General features: G+C 46.6%; 2 protein-coding genes across 3 annotated transcripts in view; one reads left to right on the forward strand and one right to left on the reverse strand.

Moving 5' to 3' along the window:
* Positions 1–2,875, forward strand: part of MIA2 (MIA SH3 domain ER export factor 2) — a 40,154-nt gene extending 37,279 nt beyond the window's left edge. For both annotated transcript variants that reach the window (XM_069949972.1, XM_069949973.1), the window contains 5 exons: positions 406–564; positions 1,026–1,160; positions 1,459–1,526; positions 1,740–1,947; positions 2,065–2,875. In XM_069949972.1, the coding sequence (XP_069806073.1) occupies positions 406–564; positions 1,026–1,160; positions 1,459–1,526; positions 1,740–1,947; positions 2,065–2,249 (755 nt within the window). In that variant the 3' untranslated portion in view covers positions 2,250–2,875. The remainder of the gene's footprint in view (positions 1–405; positions 565–1,025; positions 1,161–1,458; positions 1,527–1,739; positions 1,948–2,064) is intronic.
* A 7,680-nt stretch (positions 2,876–10,555) lies between these two features.
* Positions 10,556–21,883, reverse strand: FBXO33 (F-box protein 33). Its single transcript, XM_069950317.1, has 4 exons — positions 20,976–21,883; positions 17,863–17,973; positions 16,894–17,579; positions 10,556–13,455 (listed from the first exon to the last, which is right to left on the reverse strand). Exons 1-4 carry the CDS (start codon positions 21,398–21,400, stop codon positions 13,184–13,186), a joined length of 1,494 nt encoding a protein of 497 aa, XP_069806418.1. The 5' UTR covers positions 21,401–21,883; the 3' UTR covers positions 10,556–13,183.
* Between the last annotated feature and the right edge of the window lie 398 nt (positions 21,884–22,281).

Consider the following 22,281-nt stretch of genomic DNA (forward strand, 5'->3'; position numbering starts at 1 on the left):
TATTTCCTTACATGGAAAAAAAAATGAAAAACACATATAAATTAACAAAAAAAAAAATAACAAATTCAGTTTTAACACTTTCAATTTTTTTTTCTTTGCGACACATTCCCTTTAAAGTGTAATTGTCACTTGTCATGTGGGAAAAGTTGATTAGTTGGAATCTCAGATCCTGACCAATTGCTACAACAAGTTGACAGTGAAGCGTGAGGCCAAGTGATTCTCTGTCAATGCAAACAAGATGGTCCCTCGGTCATGTGGCTGGAGGAGAAAGTGCTTACTGCACAGTCCTCCCGTCACTTTCTAGCAGATGGTGCCAGCACTGGTTAATAAAGGGTGGAGCAAAACTTGCAGTGAAGTTACACATGAGTGAATTCAATTTTAATAAGGATTATGCTCTGATGACAGGTGTGAGACCACCGGGATATTACCCAGGATACCCCGGACCTAAAGAACGAGGAGATGTAAACTCGGACAGAAGAGCGGACCACCAGCGGACCTTATCAGATGCCGGCTCCTTGTCACCACCCTGGGACAGGGAACAGAGAAACAACGTCCCTCCACCAGGTATCTGGTCCGATACTTCTGTATCCCACAGAGTGAATACGGAATAGTACAGAGTGACACAGTATAATGCTGCCTATTTTAACCCCCCGCTCTCCTCCCTATTTTACAAATATTGAGCAACTACCGATACTGTAGTTTACTATAGTTTAGTGGTCCTGAATCACGTATTCTCTAGTCACATCCAGAGCTGCATTGAGAATTCTAGTCCTTTGCTCTGAGGATTGTCTCAGGACAAGACATGGCGCATCATAACTTCAGTACTTGAACCACTTTTTCCTCTGCACCTGATTCTGATCAGGTATAATCCTGTATAATCAGAATGGGGTTTAAAAAAAAAAAAAAACTGCACCGTATCCTTGGAGGAGTTAAAGTGACGCATCCTTTAAAGAATAGTGTGATGAATCTGTGTATTGTCATGATAGATAGGATTTGTTACATTGTATCTCTACACCTCTCCTCAGGATTGCCATACCCTGAGCCTCCTTTTCCACCCAGGCGGGCAGATAGATTTTACCATTACCCGCCCCCATCCGGAAGGTTTTCAGGGCCGGCAGAACTCACCAGGAATCAGGGAAGACCCTTCATGGACCCACAAGGTAAAGATTGTCCGGCACAGAGGGGGATAGTTCATGCCTCAATCATCATTCTGGGTGACAACTACCATGGCCTCTAAGTGTGTCACCCAGCAGTGATGGGGTATACACACCACACTAGACAGATGTACTCATTTCACTTTAGTAAAGTGGTGAAAAACCCTGTAACAGCTAAAGTTATGGTGGTGGTGGTGGGGATATCCCTGAGTCATTGGTCTGGGAAAGCTGGGAGACAGACATGGCGGATCTTAAGCTTTCCCAAGTACAGCTGATTGAGACAAGATGTTTGTTATATTCACAGATGGACGATCTTCTCCAGAATATAAGGCAAGGATCAGTACAAGCCGCAATGGAGAGGAAGAAGCCAATGTAAGTATTAGTGTATGTACTCCTGCTCCCTGATATCATCCGCTCTTCTATAACGCTCTAGTACTGCTATAGTCTCCAGTGATATTACATCATATCAGACTAAAATCAGCCACTCCACCTACAATGCTCCAGTAATGATATAGTCTGCACAGCCACTCGTTCTATAACGCTCCAGCACTCTTCTAACCTCCAGACTTGACTTATTTTCTGCAGAACGTATCTACTGCATCCAGTCAGGATAATGAAGTAATGGACGGTCCACCTGGAGAGTTTCCCATGCACCCACCTCCACCCATGAGGGTTCCCCTGTTACCTAGAGACCCCAGAGCACCATATTTTCGAAGACCCCTTATGCCGCCTCCTCCAATGGATATGTATGGTCCACCAGGCTATCCAGGCATGCCACCGCCCCACATCCCCAGTAAGTGATGTCTACTGTTCTGTTACTGTGGCCCTAAACTTTTTGAGTTACCATTCACTGACAACAAGCAGAGATCTTGCACTAACTGAACGTCCTTTGTGTGTCTTGTTTCTACAGTGAGAAACCCTGTGCTGCCACCCCCACAGCAACATCACTACCCACCTTACCCGATGCATGGTGAGGCCTACTTCCCTCCACAACCTATAAGACCCCCAGCCAGGAGCGATCCCACCTTGGACTCTGCCCCTCCCCCTGCCAGCAGCCTCCCACCCCAGGACAAGTTACCAGAACCAACAACTTGATCCAGGAATCAAAGGAACAAGGACTCTGCAGCTGTAAATGGAGGAATCTGAAATATTTATAGTTTTGGTTCGAATTGAAGATATTTTATGACATTTATTTCTGCGGAAAAACACAAAAGCTAAATGTTTGCTGCGGTGACTGATCGCTGTGCGCATTATGGCCCGGGCTGCCACGTTTGCTGCGGTAACTGATCGCTGTGCGCATTACGGCCTGGGCTGCCACGTTTGCTGCGGTGACTGATCGCTGTGCTCGCCGCAGCCTGAGCCGCCATGTTTGCTGCAGTGACTGATCGCTACGCTCGCCGCAGCTTGAGCCGCCATGTTTGCTGCAGTGACTGATCGCTGCGCTCGCCGCAGCCTGAGCCGCCATGTTTGCTGCAGTGACTGATCGCTGTGCTCGCCACAGCCTGAGCCGCCATGTTTGCTGCAGTGACTGATTGCTGTGCTCGCTGCAGCCTGAGCCGCCATGTTTGCTGTAGCATTTTACTTGATTGTTTTAGAAATGGGAGATTTTATTTTTCCTTTATTGAAAGAGCGGACTTTAGGCTTAACATAAGAGATGTATGTAAGAGATCGCTATAATAAAGTCCAGTCTTATGTGTATAAGAGGAAGCTATAGAAACAGACCAGGTCTCTGGCTTCAGATTTGTGCGTGAGTGTATATGTAATGTCCACGCTGAACGTCGGTGTGGCTCAGGATCTCTGTATTTCATTGAACGCATTACAGATTTGCACACAAGGCCTGGGATTGTAGGTGACCTGCGGATGTACCACCGAGAATCAGACTGCACCCTGCACAAAGTCTGTGGACCCCCGACCACTTACACACTGGTCCTACGTGTTTGCAGAATGGATCGGCAGCCACATACGGATCTGTTTTTCAAAAGCCTATCTAGGCTTTATAAGGTCTTACAATGAGGAATCTGTCAGCTGCCATTGAGACTGTTATATAGAGACAAAGGTCATAGAGATGTTCCCAAGCTCCTGAATTGATCAGGTCTGTATTGCCGCCTCGCTCCCCCTCCTATCCCTATCCCTGCTTAGGACTTGTCTTCAATCAAGTGGACCGGAGCATTAGAGAATAGAAGCATTTTTCTATGTTCTGGAAGCACAGCTGGATATAGGAAGGGTACTGTGTGTCTACTTGCCCTAACAGGGCAAATCACATGATATATAGAGAAGTTTCACAGTGCAGAATTCTGCAGTCTCTTGTAAGCTACATGTAAAAGAAGACCCAAACTTTCCCAACCCTCAAGGTTTATGTAGTATGGCTGACCTTTGCCAGAGCTTACAGAGAACCCACCTTGATCCTGGCTCTGCTTAGCGGTTGTAAAAGGCAGCCTCCCCCTGAGTACTTTATATAGTTTAATAATATAGTATAATAGTATATCAGTAGCCCTGCAGTTCCTGACATGAACCATAGTGGCAGCAGAGAGGCCTGAGCCCCCCTTACTGGTGCCATACAATGGATTTTAGGAGATAATAAAAAAAAAATATATATCAGATATTTTAATGAAGGTCTATTATAGAGTGATATCACTAAATTAGAAGGCGTTATCCAGGATTAGAAAAAGCACAGCTACGTTCTTGCAAAAACAGCACCACTCCTGTCTGCAGGTTGTGTGTGGTATTACAGCTCCATTAAATTCTATAAAACTGAGCTGCAAAACCCACATCCAACCTGAGGACAGGAGGGGCGCTGTTTCTGAAGGGAAAGGGGTCATGTTTTTCAAAGCCTGAACAAACCTTTTTAAGGGCAGCTTCACACAGGACGGATCGCAGCAGAAACCTGGGTGCAAGTTTTGCAGCGAGATCCGTTACGATCCAAGGTCCTGTCAGTTCCTATGTGAATACATACTTGCAGCAGATCTTCAGACCACTGTATGTAAATCACCTTATCCCACACGCTACCGGCTCATACATCACCTGGCTGAGTCAGGGTCCTGGCTTCCTTCTCTCCTGCCCAGCCGCAGCCACTGAGTGTCTGGGCGGGAGAGCAGGAAGCCAGATTGAGGACGGGTAAGGTATGTGCCGGCAGCATGTGGGTTAGGGGGGACGGTGATTTACATATTCTCATCGGTCTGAAAGATCCGCTGCAAGTATGTATTCACATGGGAACTTACAGGACCTTGCATCTCGCTGCAAAACTCGCTGTGATCCTTTCTGTCTGTAGCTGCCCTAAAGCAATTAAAAAAAAAGTTGTTACTGGAGTATTTTTCTGCTATCTATGCTGCCCCCTATAGACCAATGTATGGAATGCTGAATATTTACAGTTTACTTATTCCAATATGAATGGTATTAATAATAATAATACTGCTATTATATGGAATAGATTTAAAGGTTTACATTTTGTATTTTGAACTACAGAATTCTGAAAATTCTGTTATACAGTCTAATACTATTAGGGAGGGGGGGGGGGGAATCCCAAAATAGAAGAAACCCCCCAAAATAGAAGAAAACCATCAGTCTACACATTGGTTCTCCGATGGATTATAGGTTTACCCAAATAGTATAGCTCTTCCATGCCTTCATATAGTATTACAGAAATGTGTAGAAGACGGCATTTCCGTGGCGGTGGTCGAGGTGAGAAAAATGTTCACACCCCTAAGCTGATGAAGGACGTGCTTGGCCGAAACGCGTCCTTGTACCATTTGTTTGCTACACTACAATAAAGAAGCATAATTTACTTGGTGAGTGCCGGGCTCTTCATATAGTATTAAGCCTCTCTCTGCCTCCACATATACAGACCACATATATACAGTTCATCTCCTATATAGTGTAGGTTCTCTTTCTGATTCCCTATAAAGTAATGGATCTTTCTGTATAGGTCCTCATGGTAAGGGGGTAGGGGGGACTTGCATTGCTCCCTACACTATGCATGTAGTTCTCAGTATTCACCTCTAGATGTCAGGATTATACATTCTGTGTCAGTACAGCTTCCCACAGGTTTCTTCATCCTGAATATTTTGATGTTACTGACACGGAGGGGACACATCTACAAGACTGGAGAAACTGTGCTGAGATGGTCAGGGTTACTGGAAACCAGTAAGAAGACCTGATAAACGTTTACACCGTGGATGGTACAACCTGTGGCCCCCGCAGCTGCTGCAAAACTGTAATACCCATCATATCTGGACAGCCAAAGCTTTGATACAGCCCCTCATCAGAAAGTAATGTTCTTTTAACACATACAGATTAATTGCTTAACGGAACGACAAGTGATGGATTTTTTTTTTTGGTAAACGATAGGTGTAGTTGAGGAGATATGCTATGAAAAGTCGTAAAGATGATAAGCAGAAAATCAGTAAATTTTGATTGCTATCGCTAAATTTTGAACGATAATCGCTGTGTAAAAAGACCATTAGATTTGTAATTCTAGTTAAAAATCTCCAGTCTTCCAGTACTTATCAGCTGCTGTATGTCCTGCAGGAAGTAGTGTATTCTTTCTCTCTGCTGCCACCTCTGTTCATGTCAGGAACTGTCCAGAGCAGGAAAGTATTTTTATGGGGATTTGCTGCTGCTGTGGACAGTTCCTGACATGGACAGAGGTGGCAGCAGAGAGCTGAAAAGGAACACACCACTTCCTGCAGGACATACAGCAGCTGTATGTCCTGCAGTATGTCCAGCAAGTATGAGAAGACTGTAGATTTTTAAATACAAGTTAGTTATAAATCTGTATAACTTTTAGACACTAGTTTGAAAAAAAATTATTTGCCAGTCTGATATGGACAGCTTTACATATAAAAAGCAGTCACCAAGAATAGCTTTTCAGTGGGTTCGATCATGGCTACACCCAAGAATCACAGCTATGGATATCCCCCTAGTGGCCATATCAGAGATAGTCATGGTACAGAGGTTTTTTTTTTTTTATAGTTGGAAAGTGGGTCCTCCCTCTATGAAATATATATGGGGCATAAATATATATATATATATATATATATATATATATACACACAGGTGGGATAAGTCCATCAGCCGCCATTGTTGGGTACATTTCCCCCATACAACTAGGAACACATTTTCTGCTAGAAGAATCAACAGGAATGGGAAGTATAACATTATATCTCCTCTTCCTTCTATTTGGCCTTCTGGCTGTGACTCTGCAGCATCTATCGTTTCTAATGGAGCTGCTAATATTCTCTGTCCCAATAGAAAAACAACTGTGGCACTCACCTGATACGGCTTCAAAGTGGTGGAATTTATTTCATTAAAAGCATGGTGGCTTATGGCTGAATCCCTTTTTTCCAGGACTCCCTATGGCTGCATCCAAGTTAGGTCTCCAGTTTTGGCTGTGGTGTGGTGTGGTGGAATGAGCACACTACTGTAGGAGACCAGAGTTCAAATCCTGTGCTTTGCTACATTTATATAGACTCTCACCACCTCCTCCATAATGACAACTGACAAATCCTCGTCCAACTCTAGTGTTCAAAGTTCTTATAGTTTTGGTGCTCTAAGTACGAGATGTGACTATAATACAGTGCCCCCTGGTGGTGGGGGCAGTGTTACGTTTCTATACTAGTGAACATTGTTGGATTTTCTTTACATCTTAGATTCCAGTAACAAAATGATCTTCAGAATGTTAGATCAGACCCAGAATCCAGTGATGCCTATACTGGGCAGCTCTTTGCTGAAAAAGTTTATTTTTTTTTAAAATAATAATAGAAAATTAGAATCTAGGAGATTTGAACCCAGGTCTCCAGTATGATAGGCAGATCACATACCCACCCTTACACATTGTGAAATCCTTATAGAGGAAGATATGTCAGATGTGGCTGTGGCCTGGAGGGTTAGGTGTCAGGCCTGACTAAGTACAAGGTCCTTGGGTTCTAATCCTGGTCTAGTCCTTTTTTTAGAAATGTGATTCTTTTATTCTGACCATGACCCTGACTTATTTCCCTGAGGTCTCAGAGCAGGAGCTGGCTCAGGGGGTTGTGAACCTGGTAGTCCCAGATGTGGTGTTGCAGTCACAGGTTCAATACCCAGTGCTGGTGAGGTGTTGGCCTCTCTGGGTTCAATACTGGCTTGGTGTGAGCGACCTGGGTTAATACCCAATGCTGGCTGGGATGTTGGGGGAGCTGTGTCTCCCTGATGTATCTGGGAGTTGCGGCTCCCAGATACAGTCCCTGCTGGCTTGGCTTAGAGACCTGGGTCCAGGACCCAATGCATCATGTATTGGACTCTCTGGTTGATGCCCAATGCTGGGGACTGGTGTTAGAAACCCAGGCTCAGTACCCAATGCTAGGCTGGTGTACTCACCTGTGCTGGCTCCTTGCTAATAGCAGTGCAAAGTCCCTGTTTGTTAGGGACTAACATGTACTCTATATAAGAGAGCTGCCCTGGTGGGGCAGCTCATACCTCATTGTATAGAAATCCCACCGTGGTCATGCTTCTTGTACTACATAAATACAGACTCTCCAATCACCACCACCTCCTCTTGGACTTGGTGATAATAAACAAAAGACTGACTGATCGTTGATATATTCTAGGGAATATCTAGAACATATGAGCTGGTATATTCTAGGTAATTAGAACATGTGAGCTGGTTCACTAGAGACCAACAAAGGTACAGAGAGTCCCTAGTACGCATTGCCTTATACAACGGAGGGAAGGGAATCGAATCTGCTACTCATACATGGGCCATCCAGAGCCCCCTTGATCATTAATATCGAGGCAGCTGAGCGGTTTCTGTTGTATGATGAATATCAGCCACTGACTACTAACAGACAGACCTTCTACTACTGCATATCTAGAGGAAATACATCCTTGTATAAAATCACCACTGTGATACTAGTACAGTATTCTACTAATACAGCAATCCTCATGGACGAGACTCTCCAACTTCCCATCAGGCAAAGGTTCATCCTCATTAAATCCATGTTCTATTGGCTGGATGATAAAAGTAGAGTTCACATTTCTTTTGCCAGAAACATCAAAGAGCCTTATACTAACTGAGGGATCTGGAACAAGGCTGTAAGGTAGTGGTTTACTGTAACCTGCAGAGAACATACCAAGCCCCATCTGATCACTTTAATATAGATCTATTATTCCCAAGCAGCATCTGTGCTAGTGCCCCGCCCCCCCCATTACATGTGAGTGACATGGTTGAAAGACAACAAGAGTCCATCAGAATCAAGCTACTGTGTTGATCCATGGGAAGGCAAAAACCCCTATGAGGCAGAGGACAACTGCCCGATCACAAGGAGAAAACTCCCTCCCGACTCCAACGGCCATCAGAATAATCCCTGGATCAACGTATCAGCGGAAGTAATGCCCATTACTTACACTTATTTAATGAATCGGCCATGACATTATGTGGCAGAGTTCCACAGTCTTACCGCACTCGTACAGTAGAAAATCCGCATCAATGCTGATGGTGAAGTCATGATTATAGACCTAGGAGTAAAAAGACCACTACAAAGATCTCTGTACTGTCCATTCATATATTCAGATGATGGCCGAGGGACACAGGGCACTGCAGGGACACTGAGCATCCTTCTGCCATCATCCTCTCCAGCAGCCACAGCCCACACAGCTCTGGGAGTCGGGTCGTGACATCACCATGTTATCCAGGAAGTGACATCACCATGTTATCCAGGAAGTGAAGCTTTGATGCAGTGGTAAGTGCAGGGAAAAAAAAAATCACTTTATATTGGGGATTTGTATAACTTTTTTTTTTTTTGTATAAAAATTTTCGCCGGACTTCTCCTTTTAAAAAACAAACAAAAAAAAAAAAAACAATCTCTATTCACTTACTTGACACTTAAATTGGCTATTTGTGGATAATAACCACATGGTCACTTATTGTCCTTCGGTTTCCTTCAGTTCTGCTCATATAGCAGCTTGCAGCAAATACAGAGCATCAGTCACCTCCTTACTGGCCACATCTACAATCATGCACAATAAATCATCCCCCAGCAGTCTGTTCAGTCCAGTGTACGTTCACAAGAATTACGCCATGTTGCTGTGCCATAGCATATGTGGGCATGACCTATTGTTTGGTCAATTTTACCATCTAGATAAATCCTATTGCAGTTTTCATTCTCACTACTAAGCGGAAACCTCCTGTTCTGTCAGATATAAGGAAGACGCTGGTGGAGAATGATCTGTACGTCACCATTACAGTGAAAAGCAAAACCAGTAAATCGAGAGAAGAACAAATGAAGCTCACAGCTAAGCCTCCTCCTCCCAGGTCAATAATGTTACCCATTGATGTGAATGAGGCCGGTCCTGCCCATCATGGTCTATGCTGTAAAGGGATGGGGAACATGCAGCCCTTCCTGCTACTGCAAGACTACAATTCCCATCATGCCAAGGGAAATTTGCTTCCAGGCATGATGGCAACAGTTGGAGGGCCACAGGTTCCCTGCCCCTGCTGTAAAGCATATCACTATGTGCTGTTAAAGAAACGCATTGGCCAAGATGGCTGCCCCATAATAACCAGAATTTTTCTTTCACATTTCTCTTATAACAAATATGTTAAAGGGCCACTACAGTGAAACAGTTTCCGCTTTCAAATAAACTGGTGTCAGAAAGTTATACAGATTTGTAATTTACTTCAATTTAAAAATCTCCAGTCTTCCATTACTTTCCAGCTGCTGTAAGTGATGTATGGTGATAAAGTGGTGTATTCCTTCCAGTCTGCTGCCACCTCTGTCCAGAGCAGGAGAGGTTTTCTATGGGGGATTTGCTACTGCTCTGGACAGTTCCTGACATGGACAGAGGTGGCAGCAGAGAGCACTGTGTCAGACTGGAAGGAATACACCACTCCCTGCAGCTGGTAAGTACTGGAAGACTGGAGATTCTGTTTTTTACATACGATAATTACAAATCTATAAAACTTTCTGACACCAGTTGATGTGAAGGAAAAACTATTAAAGTGATACTGTTACCCCCCCCCCCCCCCTTGCAGTCTGACTCTACCAGCTGAGAAGAGAGCCTAACTTTAAATTAGTAACGGACAATAACAATTCCCCCCCTCATCCACATTATAGGGGTCATGCCCCATAGCAATTGAATTTAAAACACAAAATTATTAAGGCTGGGTTCACACTGCATTTTTGCAATTGGATTGGATGAAAATTGGATTGCAAAAAACTGATGCATTTGTGTGCATCCGTTTTTCCATTGACTTCCATTATAAAAAAAAAGGATCAAAACGGATCGGTTTTTTTTTGGACCGACACAAAAACGTTGCTGACACTATTTTTATTTTATATAAACGTATGCTGAAATGCAGTGTGAACCCAGCCTAATCCTAAAAAGAAGAAAGTAAAACCCATCCCCACCAATGTAACCAGTCAGACGGCTGCGGTATTTTAATGCTTTATTCATTGATTAAAAGAACATACATTGAACATAAACCAAACAACATCAGTCGTCGTAACATTCGGCTGTTTCCTCTCGTATTCTTCCCCTGTCAGGAGTTCCCGACTTGTTCACCCCGGTTATATAGTAACCTTGCTGATAAAACACCACCACTCCTCCTCTGCCGCCGCCATCCTTCCCACCACATCTGGCCTGTATGTTATCTCCCACCCCCCACACAGCGTGCCAGCGGCTCCTCTACACTGATGTACATCATATAAAATTATCCGCATGGTATGTGCTTCGCTGGAGACAAAAAAATAATTAACCACAGCGCACACCACCACCTGTCCAAGAGCAGCGTCCTTAAATATAAGATGGTAAAACCATTTTTGTAAAACACATAGAAACTTTTTTTTTTCTTTTTTTATGTTAAATATATTTCCATAAATAGAATTCGCATCATCCGGACATCTGTGAACATAGATCATCGGATTTCCGAAAGTCGCGGCCCCCGGGTGCGGTCAGCTCTGCTGGACACCCCTCCCCAACACGCGTCGTCGTCGTCATAGTCGTCGGCTTTTTGTTTCATTATTGCAGACTGTCCATATATATATATATTTTTCTATTTTTTTTTTTTCTTAAATTCGTCAAATGCACAACATTCGTACCACTTAAAACTGGGGTCAGATGGAAGTCTCACAGAGACCACGTCCGTACCGCGGTTGCCCTGAAACGAGATAAAGGCGGCTTTTTTTTTCGTCTGAGCCTCTCGGATAGAACGAGATATTAAAACAAACGTTATGGAATGTTTCTTCATCGTAACGCGTGATAGCAGCGTACACCAGCGATATCTCTTCACGGTTTAGGTTTTTTTTTTGTTTTTTTACATTCGCTAGTCACAGTGAAAACAGGTGTGTGTTTCTAGAAGAATTCTGAGGCGTTGTTCACACTGAACCACAGCACAGCTGCGTACCGCAGGTCGAAACCCGACCTTTTTTTTATATTACAATCTAGCAGTGTCTCGGGCCTGGCGTCACCCCTGAAGGCGGCACAGGCCTCTCCCCCTCCCCACCCCTCCTGCCAGCATGTGGGCACTTCTTTAAAAGTTATATATTCATCTATTCTTTGGCAGCTGAAACAGGCGCTGACAGAGAAAAATCCAGTGACTCTGTTGTCAGGTATCTCACGACTAAAAGCTTGCAAGCGTCTAACTGTGTACATAGAATTAGAGAGAAATAACAGAAAAGCAGAAAACACACAAAAAAAACAAAAATTAAAAAAAAAACAAAAAAAAAAAAAAACACACAAATAAAGTTAATGACATCTGCACATATATATAAAAAAAGGAAAATTAAAAAAAAAGTATATATATAATTGCCTCTTGCAAGTACAACCATGGAGATTCCCTCTAGCAGGGGGGCAGTGCTGCACAACTGCAATTCAGATCACAGTGATTGACCTGATTTGATTTATTTAGAATTAAAGCGCCACTCCCAGTGGCCAAGAGGAGTACTGCAAGGAATGAAAAACAAAACAAAACAAAAAAAGCAATAAGTAGCCGGAGTAGCGTGCCCTAAAGTCGCCACCTACCCCCCCAAGACCTGAATTTAGGCATGCGGAGATTCCCCTTTACCAAGCACAATCTATATTCTAAGTACTCTACAATAAGACTACCGCACAATGTATAGAGTCGCTGGTGTAGGAAAAATGGGTACATAATAACTAAACTAAAAGGGCACTCCCCCCTAAAATCGAACAGATCCATGCTGTGTATATACACATACACTTGTCCTCAAGCTACAGCAGCGATACCTAACCTAAGGTCTCTTCAGCTGCCGCAACACTACAACTCCCAGCATGACATCTGTCATGGCACCAGGTGCCAGGCCATGATGGGAGTAGCAGATTTGGGCTAAACTGATCTATAGCAGGGGTGTTAAACTCGCAGCTCTCCAGCTGTTGCAAAACTACAACTCCCATCATGCCTGGGCAGCCAAAGCTAAAGCTTTGTTGGGTATTGATGTTTTGCGACAGCTGAAGGCCTACGAGTTAGATACTTGTGATCTATAGCGACCCTAAGACCTCTTGACCTCATGGGTAAGGGCTCTTCAGTTAGTCATCCACAGGCCCCACAAGAGTCCATCCAAAGGCAAACTCCATCTAATAAGAAAGGGGGAGTGGACAACAAAGAATCCAAAAAAAGTAAAAAAAAATAAAATCGCCGGTCTGCTCAAAAAGTTTCTGCTGTAAGTAAGTGCTCTTGTTCGTCGTAAATCGCGCCCCAAAGACGCCGACGCAGGAAGGGAAAAAAATTCTCTACTGTCTGCCCATGACCTGCCGAGCTTCAGTGTCCTAGAGAAAAATCGCTTTTAACCGTGAAAACGACCCGGAACGGCATCACTTTCAGCTTCTGAACCAAGACCTGACGTTCCATAGTCTGATAAGTAGATACACACGAACAATTGTATTTTTTTTTTCTATAGCGCTAATACTGATTAAACACAGCACAAAGGGTTAACTCACTCTACCGAGGAAACATTATAAGACCCTATTTGCATATTGTAACCACAAAGGGGGGAGAAGGGGAAAGGAAGGGAAAAAAAAAATAAGAATAAAAAAAATAAGTTTTAAATGCCTTCACTGAAGTTTTGCATCTCTCGGTAAAAGTGACGAGTCGGCTCGGTGAATACGCTGAGCAGTTCGATATCCATGACGGCGCGCCAGGGCCGGGCCAGCCCAATGGACACCTGCTCTATGAGGTTGTGCACTGGGTCCACGTCTTGGTCTTCCAGCTCGCTTTGGTCAAAGTCTATGCTTTCTTCCGTCACCTCCAGGACTTTCAGGTCAGGACCTCGGAGACGGGCGATGGCGATCAGGTTGTGGGCCCAGACGGTGTAACCTGCAGGAGAAAGAAGAGGAAGAGGTCACTGCATATCAATGACATAATATATGAACTGGAGTCATTGTCTGGTATTACCAAACACAGTCCAGCTGTTGCAAAATTACAATTCCCATCATGCACGGACAGCCAAAGCTAAGGCATGATGGGAACTGTAGTTTTGCAACACCTGGAGGGACACCAGTTTGACCCCCGGATGTGACATCTCCTACACTGGTGCATTGTAGCGTCAGGATGAAAAGCTTTAATTTCCAGCAAAGACTGCATAGAAAACCTATAGTGAGAATTCCCCTACATCATCCCATTCATGGAGCCGGGTCCAGAAACTCTCCATGACCCCGAATGTCACAGACAGACAAAGCCATTTATCCTCTGACCCCATTCACAATGTGTTGCCAGACACCATGGACACAATGACCCCAGAGATGCCGCTACCGCTGTGGGTACAGTGTGTCCCCTCCGGAGAGGTGATACATAGTGACAACACTGTGAATGCTCATATTAACCTCTTCTTTTCTGGAAAGGAACCAGCTCTTCTGGGGCAGCTGGAAACGTATAATAAAAACAGCAACTTCCTGATCAGTTCCTGACTGTGGCGGAGATGTGACGGCCGTCTGTGATAATAATGTGAGAACGTTTGTGTCCCAGATATGCTGACTTGTCAGTGCACAGACCCCAAGGATTAAATTGGCCACATCTCCACCTCTTTCTCTAGACTCCTCTGCCCCCCCAATCCTCTTCCAGACACCTTAGCCCCCCCCCCCCCCCTCCACCGCCCCTTTCAGACTCCTCTATCTTCCATCCATTTCCCCTTCCAGACTCCTCTTCCCCCATTAACCTCCTCTTTCAGCCTCCTCTGCTCCCCCATCCACCTCCTCTATCCCCCTCCTCCTGAAAGGCAGCTGGCATACAAGCAGACTGCTGAGCTAATGTAGCGCTTCACTTTGTTTAGGGTATGTTCCCACTGAGCAAAATTGGCGTGATCCCGCCTGCCGCAGTGTGTCTATGGGAGGGCTTGCACGCCTCCGCTCTCCACTCAAAGAATTGACATGAATTCTGCCGATTTTGCTCTACCTATAACTGAATGAATTTTATAAATGTTCCTCATCAGAATAAATTTACAGTCTATCAATCTAGGGCACTTAATAAAACCAGAAAAACCCTTTCTCCCATACATTTAGTTTCCTCCATATATCAGTAATAAAGCGCTGGCCCTATTAGATAAGGGTGGTCGGGAGTGGTTGGTGGTCACTATTTGGCAGTTTGTTTCATATGTATAGACACTGAGATATACTGGTTAGGCTGACGTTCTCCTATGCGTACAGGGCCTTAAAGGGAACCAATGGATTGGGCTCCCAGAACATCTGCGGACTTTGCAGCTGAGTCTCCAATGTTGTCGGAGGTTCTGGGCTGCGTAGGCTTCACGTCCGGTAAAATGCATTTTATTCCCGCGCACGAGGCACGGAGAGAACTAGTCATCTGGGCTGTAACTAGTCACGGCTCTCCATCCTGTCAGCACCCTCTGCGGGGTGATTGACAGGCAAGGAGGCCAGTTAGCAGGGCTGTGGAGTCTGAGTCGGAGCTAGTTTAGGCTGGAGTCGGAGTCTAAAAAAACCTACCGACTCCGAATCCAGCTTTAAACAAAAAATCTTTAAAAAATGTAGAATTGAATTTTGATATGAATTTTACAAGTTTTGCTCATGAATATACAAATTATGAGCAACATTCTGATAGGACACTGGCCCTATTACATAAGGGTGGTCGGGGAATACAGTATATCAGTAATAGGACACTGGCCCTATTACATAAGGGTGGTCGGGGAATACAGTATATCAGTAATAGGACACTGGCCCTATTACATAAGGGTGGTCGGGGAATATATCAGTAATAGGACACTGGCCCTATTACATAAGGGTGGTCGGGGAATATATCAGTAATAGGACACTGGCCCTATTACATAAGGGGGGGGGGGGGGGGGTCAGGGAAAAGTTGTCAGTCGATGTTTGGCAGTTTGTTTCTGAGCAGGAAGAGTGGGGGGGGGGGGGGGGGGGGGAGAGATCTGTGCTGTTCTCTTCCTGGATGCCTGTATATGAGCAGCAGTGTAATATGGAGATATCCTGTGTAATACAGAGGAGGAAAATACATAAGTAGTGCAGCAGTAACCTCTGTCCTCATTGTGCAGTTCTCTGCGTTTTTCTTCAGTGTGCTATGGCTGCAGCAGGCTGTGTGTGTTTGCGCGTGTGTGCGCGCGTGTGTGTGTGCGAGGTTGCGTTACGACTGCAGCAGGTTTTGTGTGTTTTATGTATGTGCGAGCATGCGCTATGGCTGCAGCAGGCTGTATTTTTGAAAGAAGCGAAACAAAAAGGGTTATTCTAAGCAACAGTGAAAAGTCCAAAGGGGATGGGATAATAATAAAGTCGTCCTATTTATCTACCCCCATGCCCCCGCAGTGCACCACCACCACTACTCATTGTCCCCCGCTGCCGATCCTGTAACGTCACGGCCCCAAACAGAAATGCACACTCAGCCAATCAGTGAGTGTTGCAGTCACTGAATGGCTGAGCGGGTAGTTCCTCTGGGCCTATGTCTGACCTCTATATCCCAGGTATCTGTGACTCCACAGCCCTGTTTGTGCTGCCAACAGTTTTGGCCTTGCAGACACAGCACTATAACCTTGCACATATAAGGTATTAAAAAAACCTTTTTTGTGACGGACCCAATGATACCAGCTAAGGTTGTGTTTTTTGTTTTTGGATGGACCTCTTGCTGCCAGGATTAAGGGCCCTTTTACACAGAAAGATTATCTGACAGTGTATCTGCCAAAGATTTAAAGCCAAAGCCAGGAATGGATTTGAAAAAAGGAGAAATCTCAGTCTTTCCTTTATGACCTGATCTCTGTTTATAGTCCATTCCTGGCTTTGGCTTCAAATCTTTAGCAGATAATCTTTCTGTGTAAAAGGGCCCTATGCCCCTTCTCAGAGTGTAAATACGATTATTGACCAGACCTTCCCTCCCTTATCCTGGCCAATGCAGCAAAGTATAATGCACAGGTATCAAACTGCTGTTGCAAAACTACAATTCCCATCATGCCTGGACAGCCAAAGCTAGAACCTTGGCTGTCCAGACATGATGGGAATTTTAGTCAAGCAACAGCTGGAGGGCTAGAAGTTTCCCACCCCTGGTATAATACATTGACAGGCCGAGCTTCCCGGATGTTGCAAAACTACAACTTCCAGCATGCCTATCGTAAGGATGTTGTGGGACACTGCCATAAAGCAACATATTAGCAAGCAAAGGCACGGTGGGATTTGTAATTTTTTTCAAGAGATGGAGGGCCAAAGGACATTGTTCTAGAGACCAACAAATCTGCTATGAGGCATGCTGGGAGTTGTAGTTTTACAACAGTTAGACAGATTGAATGGGCGCCCCCACCCTTACCGTGGATAGCCAGCAGGGACAGCCTCATGCACCTCCAGGCCAAGAGAACCAGAGGGTCTTCGTTCCTATTGTCGCTGAGATCGGGGAAGCCGGACATGTCGTTGACGTCGTTCATGAGGATGAAATGTGTGAGGAATGTGTCGTACTGCCGGGAGATGAGGTCCACCACCGCCCCGGACACGCACGTGATGTAGCTGTCAAAGTGAATCCTCTCGAGCGGTATGCTGGGCTTGAGTATTCGTAACATGTCGTCGCTCTTCACGTCAAACGCCATCATGTAGACCCGGAGGTTGGCGCTGTTCCGGGTCAGGGCGCTCCAGTCCTCGTCCTCCGGCATCTTGTCCAGGGTTCTGCTCTTCAGGGAAGTGTTATGGACAAGGAGAGAGAGTCGATGCAAAGGCACGTGGGTATTGTTCGCCAACACTCGCGTCATTTCCGCCGTGAAGTCGCAGAAGTCCAGAGCCAGAGAGCGCAGGTTGATGAAGCGCTCGAGCTCGATGGCCGTCACCAGCGTGGTGTTGGCCGAGGTGTGGTTGTCCAGTATGCTCAGGTGCTCTATGGAACTGGCCACCGGATTGGACAAGGAGGCCAGGGAGGTCGGCGTCACGATCTCCAGCATGAACCCGCAGGAAAGCCACTTCAGCTGCCGACTATTCGCCAAGATCTCCTCAAACAACTGCTGGATTCTGCAGAGAGAAAGCCGTGTGAGTGCACGGATTCTGCAAAACTGAGCATGCTGGGAGTTGTAGTTCTGTAACTGTAGAGGATTTGGGGGGGGGGGGCATGATCTGACAGCTAAACCCCCATTGCAGGGGTAGGGAACCTAAGCTCTCCGGCTGTTGCAAAACTACAACTCCAATCATGCCTGGACAGCCAAAGCTTAAGCTACTACTGTCCAGGCATGATGGGGGTTGTAGTTTTGCAACAGCTAGAGAACCATGGTTCCCTCCCCCTACTCCAAAAACTTACTGCCGCATCTTCTTGCCGCCCGGATCCACCTTATTCAGGTAAGTGCTTGTCAAGGAGCCGTTCTGCTGCAAGATACTGATGTCCCCAAAGAGACTCAACTTCTGAAGATTCCTGCAAAAAAAAAAAAAAAAAAGTAATAGACGTGAGTGTCCAAGACTATAAGGAGGCCGTTCAAACCTACAAGTCTACAAGTCCCCCCTCCACCCCATGAGTGCTCCACCCCCGCTGCAGCCATCACTATGAGCGCCCCTTATGGCAGAACATCCTGCAGGGAAGATGGCAGGGCGCTAGTGACGTCACCCGCCTCCTCATCGCCCGCCGCTGCCAGGTTCCTCACCGGTGTCTGATCACTGGGGATGAGATGATGACACGCGGCAGCACTGCCGGCCTGCTTGTTGTTACAGAGGGGGAATGTATCACCACCCAACAACCAGCATCATGGGAAGAGCAGTACAAGTCACAGCTGCCTCTATAGCGCCCCCTACTGGCCCCAACATTTATATCGCTAACAGAGGGACCCTGGGGCTGGGGGGTAACTGTACTACAGAGGTATCCAAAAGTGTTATGGGGGGCAGCTGTAGTATAGGGGTCTCCCCTGTATAGTATTATGGGGGTGTCTGCTGTAGCATAGGGGTCTCCATAGTACAGTATTATGGGGGTGTCTGCTGTAGCATAGGGGTCTCCATAGTACAGTATTATGGGGGTGTCTGCTGTAGTATAGGGGTCTCCCCTGTACAGTATTATGGGGGTGTCTGCTGTAGTATAGGGGTCTCCCAGTACAGTATTATGGGGGTGTCTGCTGTAGTATAGGGGTCTCCCCTGTATAGTATTATGGGGGTGTCTGCTGTAGTATAGGGGTCTCCCCGTACAGTATTATGGGGGTGTCTGCTGTAGTATAGGGGGTCTCCATAGTACAGTATTATGGGGGTGTCTGCTGTAGCATAGGGGGTCTCCCTGTACAGTATTATGGGGGTGTCTGCTGTAGCATAGGGGTCTCCCCTGTACAGTATTATGGGGGTGTCTGCTGTAGTATAGGGGTCTCCCTGTACAGTATTATGGGGGTGTCTGCTGTAGTATAGGGGTCTCCCCTGTACAGTATTATGGGGGTGTCTGCTGTAGTATAGGGGTCTCCCCTGTACAGTATTATGGGGGTGTCTGCTGTAGTATAGGGGTCTCCCCTGTACAGTATTATGGGGTGTCTGCTGTAGTATAGGGGTCTCCCCTGTACAGTATTATGGGGGTGTCTGCTGTAGTATAGGGGTCTCCCCTGTACAGTATTATGGGGGTGTCTGCTGTAGTATAGGGGTCTCCCCTGTACAGTATTATGGGGGTGTCTGCTGTAGTATAGGGGTCTCCCCTGTACAGTATTATGGGGGTGTCTGCTGTAGTATAGGGGTCTCCCCTGTACAGTATTATGGGGGTGTCTGCTGTAGTATAGGGGTCTCCCCTGTACAGTATTATGGGGGTGTCTGCTGTAGTATAGGGGTCTCCCCAGTACAGTATTATGGGGGTGTCTGCTGTAGTATAGGGGTCTCCCCAGTACAGTATTATGGGGTGTCTGCTGTAGTATAGGGGTCTCCCCAGTACAGTATTATGGGGGTGTCTGCTGTAGTATAGGGGTCTCCCCAGTACAGTATTATGGGGGTGTCTGCTGTAGTATAGGGGTCTCCCCAGTACAGTATTATGGGGGTGTCTGCTGTAGTATAGGGGTCTCCCCAGTACAGTATTATGGGGGTGTCTGCTGTAGTATAGGGGTCTCCCCAGTACAGTATTATGGGGGTGTCTGCTGTAGTATAGGGGTCTCCACAGTACAGTATTATGGGGGTGTCTGCTGTAGTATAGGGGTCTCCCCAGTACAGTATTATGGGGGTGTCTGCTGTAGTATAGGGGTCTCCCCAGTACAGTATTATGGGGGTGTCTGCTGTAGTATAGGGGTCTCCCCAGTACAGTATTATGGGGGTGTCTGCTGTAGTATAGGGGTCTCCCCAGTACAGTATTATGGGGGTGTCTGCTGTAGTATAGGGGTCTCCCCAGTACAGTATTATGGGGGTGTCTGCTGTAGTATAGGGGTCTCCCCAGTACAGTATTATGGGGGTGTCTGCTGTAGTATAGGGGTCTCCCCAGTACAGTATTATGGGGGTGTCTGCTGTAGTATAGGGGTCTCCATAGTACAGTATTATGGGGGTGTCTGCTGTAGTATAGGGGTCTCCATAGTACAGTATTATGGGGGTGTCTGCTGTAGTATAGGGGTCTCCATAGTACAGTATTATGGGGGTGTCTGCTGTAGTATAGGGGGTCTCCATAGTACAGTATTATGGGGGTGTCTGCTGTAGTACGGGGTCTCCCTGTACAGTATTATGGGGGTGTCTGCTGTAGTATAGGGGTCTCCCTGTACAGTATTATGGGGGTGTCTGCTGTAGTATAGGGGTCTCCCTGTACAGTATTATGGGGGTGTCTGCTGTAGTATAGGGGTCTCCCTGTACAGTATTATGGGGGTGTCTGCTGTAGTATAGGGGTCTCCCCGTATAGTATTATGGGGGGTGTCTGCTGTAGTATAGGGGTCTCCCCAGTACAGTATTATGGTGGTGTCTGCTGTAGTACGGGGTCTCCCTGTACAGTATTATGGGGGTGTCTGCTGTAGTATAGGGGTCTCCCTGTACAGTATTATGGGGGTGTCTGCTGTAGTATAGGGGTCTCCCTGTACAGTATTATGGGGGTGTCTGCTGTAGTATAGGGGTCTCCCCGTATAGTATTATGGGGGGTGTCTGCTGAAGTATAGGGGTCTCCATAGTACAGTATTATGGGGGTGTCTGCTGTAGTATAGGGGTCTCCATAGTACAGTATTATGGGGGTGTCTGCTGTAGTATAGGGGTCTCCATAGTACAGTATTATGGGGGTGTCTGCTGTAGTATAGGGGTCTCCATAGTACAGTATTATGGGGGTGTCTGCTGTAGTATAGGGGTCTCCATAGTACAGTATTATGGGGGTGTCTGCTGTAGTATAGGGGTCTCCCTGTACAGTATTATGGGGGTGTCTGCTGTAGTACGGGGTCTCCCCTGCCAGTATTCGGGGGTTCCCGCTCCGCGGGGGCGTGGCTCGGCGCTGTCACTCACCGGTTGCCGCGGATACTGCTCAGCACACACAGCACCAGCTCCAGGTAGGTCCTCAGCACCTCCAGCCACCGTCCCGAGGGCTGCCCGTCTCCGTCCCCGGGGTCCTGCACCGAGCAGGAGGGGGGAGAGGCGCCGCCGGCCTCCGTAGAGCCGGACAGGTAGTTCTCGGCCGCGAATTCCACCCGCAGCTCCCGGACGAAGCAGCCGCACTTCCGCATCAGGAACTCGAGGCGCGGCCGCTCGGCCAGGGACACCCGCAGGCTCAGCCGCAGCTCCGGCCACAGCGCCGGGTAGAAGAGACACTCCCGCCAGTGAGAGCAGGCGGCCGAGGCCCGCAGCCGGTCCGGCGCCGGGAGGAACGAGAAGATGTGCACGACCAGCTCGCTGGGGAGGGACGAGGCTCCCACATCCCCGCACAGAGCCATGGAAGAGACCGGGAAGCGAGCGACGCCTGTGGCCCAGTGTCCGCTCCAGACCCCGGGGAACAACAAGCTAAGGTGACGGGAAAGGCGGGCCCGGCTCACACTGCGCTGCGGAGTCTACCACCTGTACCGAGCCCGGGGGGGTGCGCTACCTCCGCTCCTGCCCTCTCTACTGCTTACTACTGTGAGGCGGAGACTGGCTGATAACAGCGGCAGAGAGCGAATCTACCAACAGGGCGGCGACGTGATTATGTCCGCTCTCCGACGTCATTCCTCACTAACCAACCTCCCCTTTTCATTATGATGGTATAATCCACCCTCAGCCACTTCCTATGTAGATCGTACCACTCTCCGTAAATAATAGGGGTCATATAAAATTCTCCTTTCTTTCATCCTTACGTTATGTTAAGGCGGCGAAAGAGTTCGTTAACAATATTATAGACCCGCTTGTGTGAAAAAAATGGCTTCTTAAACTTGCGATATCTGGCTTTTTATTATTTATTAGTATTACCACCACCCCTTGCAAAGAGATGGTAGCTTCCAGTCTAAGCGGCGGTACTGCGTTTTCAGATTGTACCATCCTGCAACTGTGAGAGGGGAGGGCAGTTAGTGTTTACAGATCCTGTCAGGCAGAAGGCTGTAATATAACGGAGGGAGACGGATGGAAAGTAATGAAGCAGCAGAAGGGGGTGTGACGGCAGGACTCCCCTATGTTTATATGGTATGGCCCTGGAGAGGTTGCGGTTATTTTGATGCGTTACGTGTGTGTGATGTAACGGCCGGTAACCTGGACCGAAGAATTCAAAATTAGAGAAAATAACGAATTCTCCAGTTTAAATGTAAAAAATTCAGCAATAATTATAATAATGGTTGAAAAAAACCTT

Source organism: Dendropsophus ebraccatus, chromosome 13 (assembly GCF_027789765.1).
Source record: "Dendropsophus ebraccatus isolate aDenEbr1 chromosome 13, aDenEbr1.pat, whole genome shotgun sequence".
Lineage (NCBI taxonomy): Eukaryota > Metazoa > Chordata > Amphibia > Anura > Hylidae > Dendropsophus > Dendropsophus ebraccatus.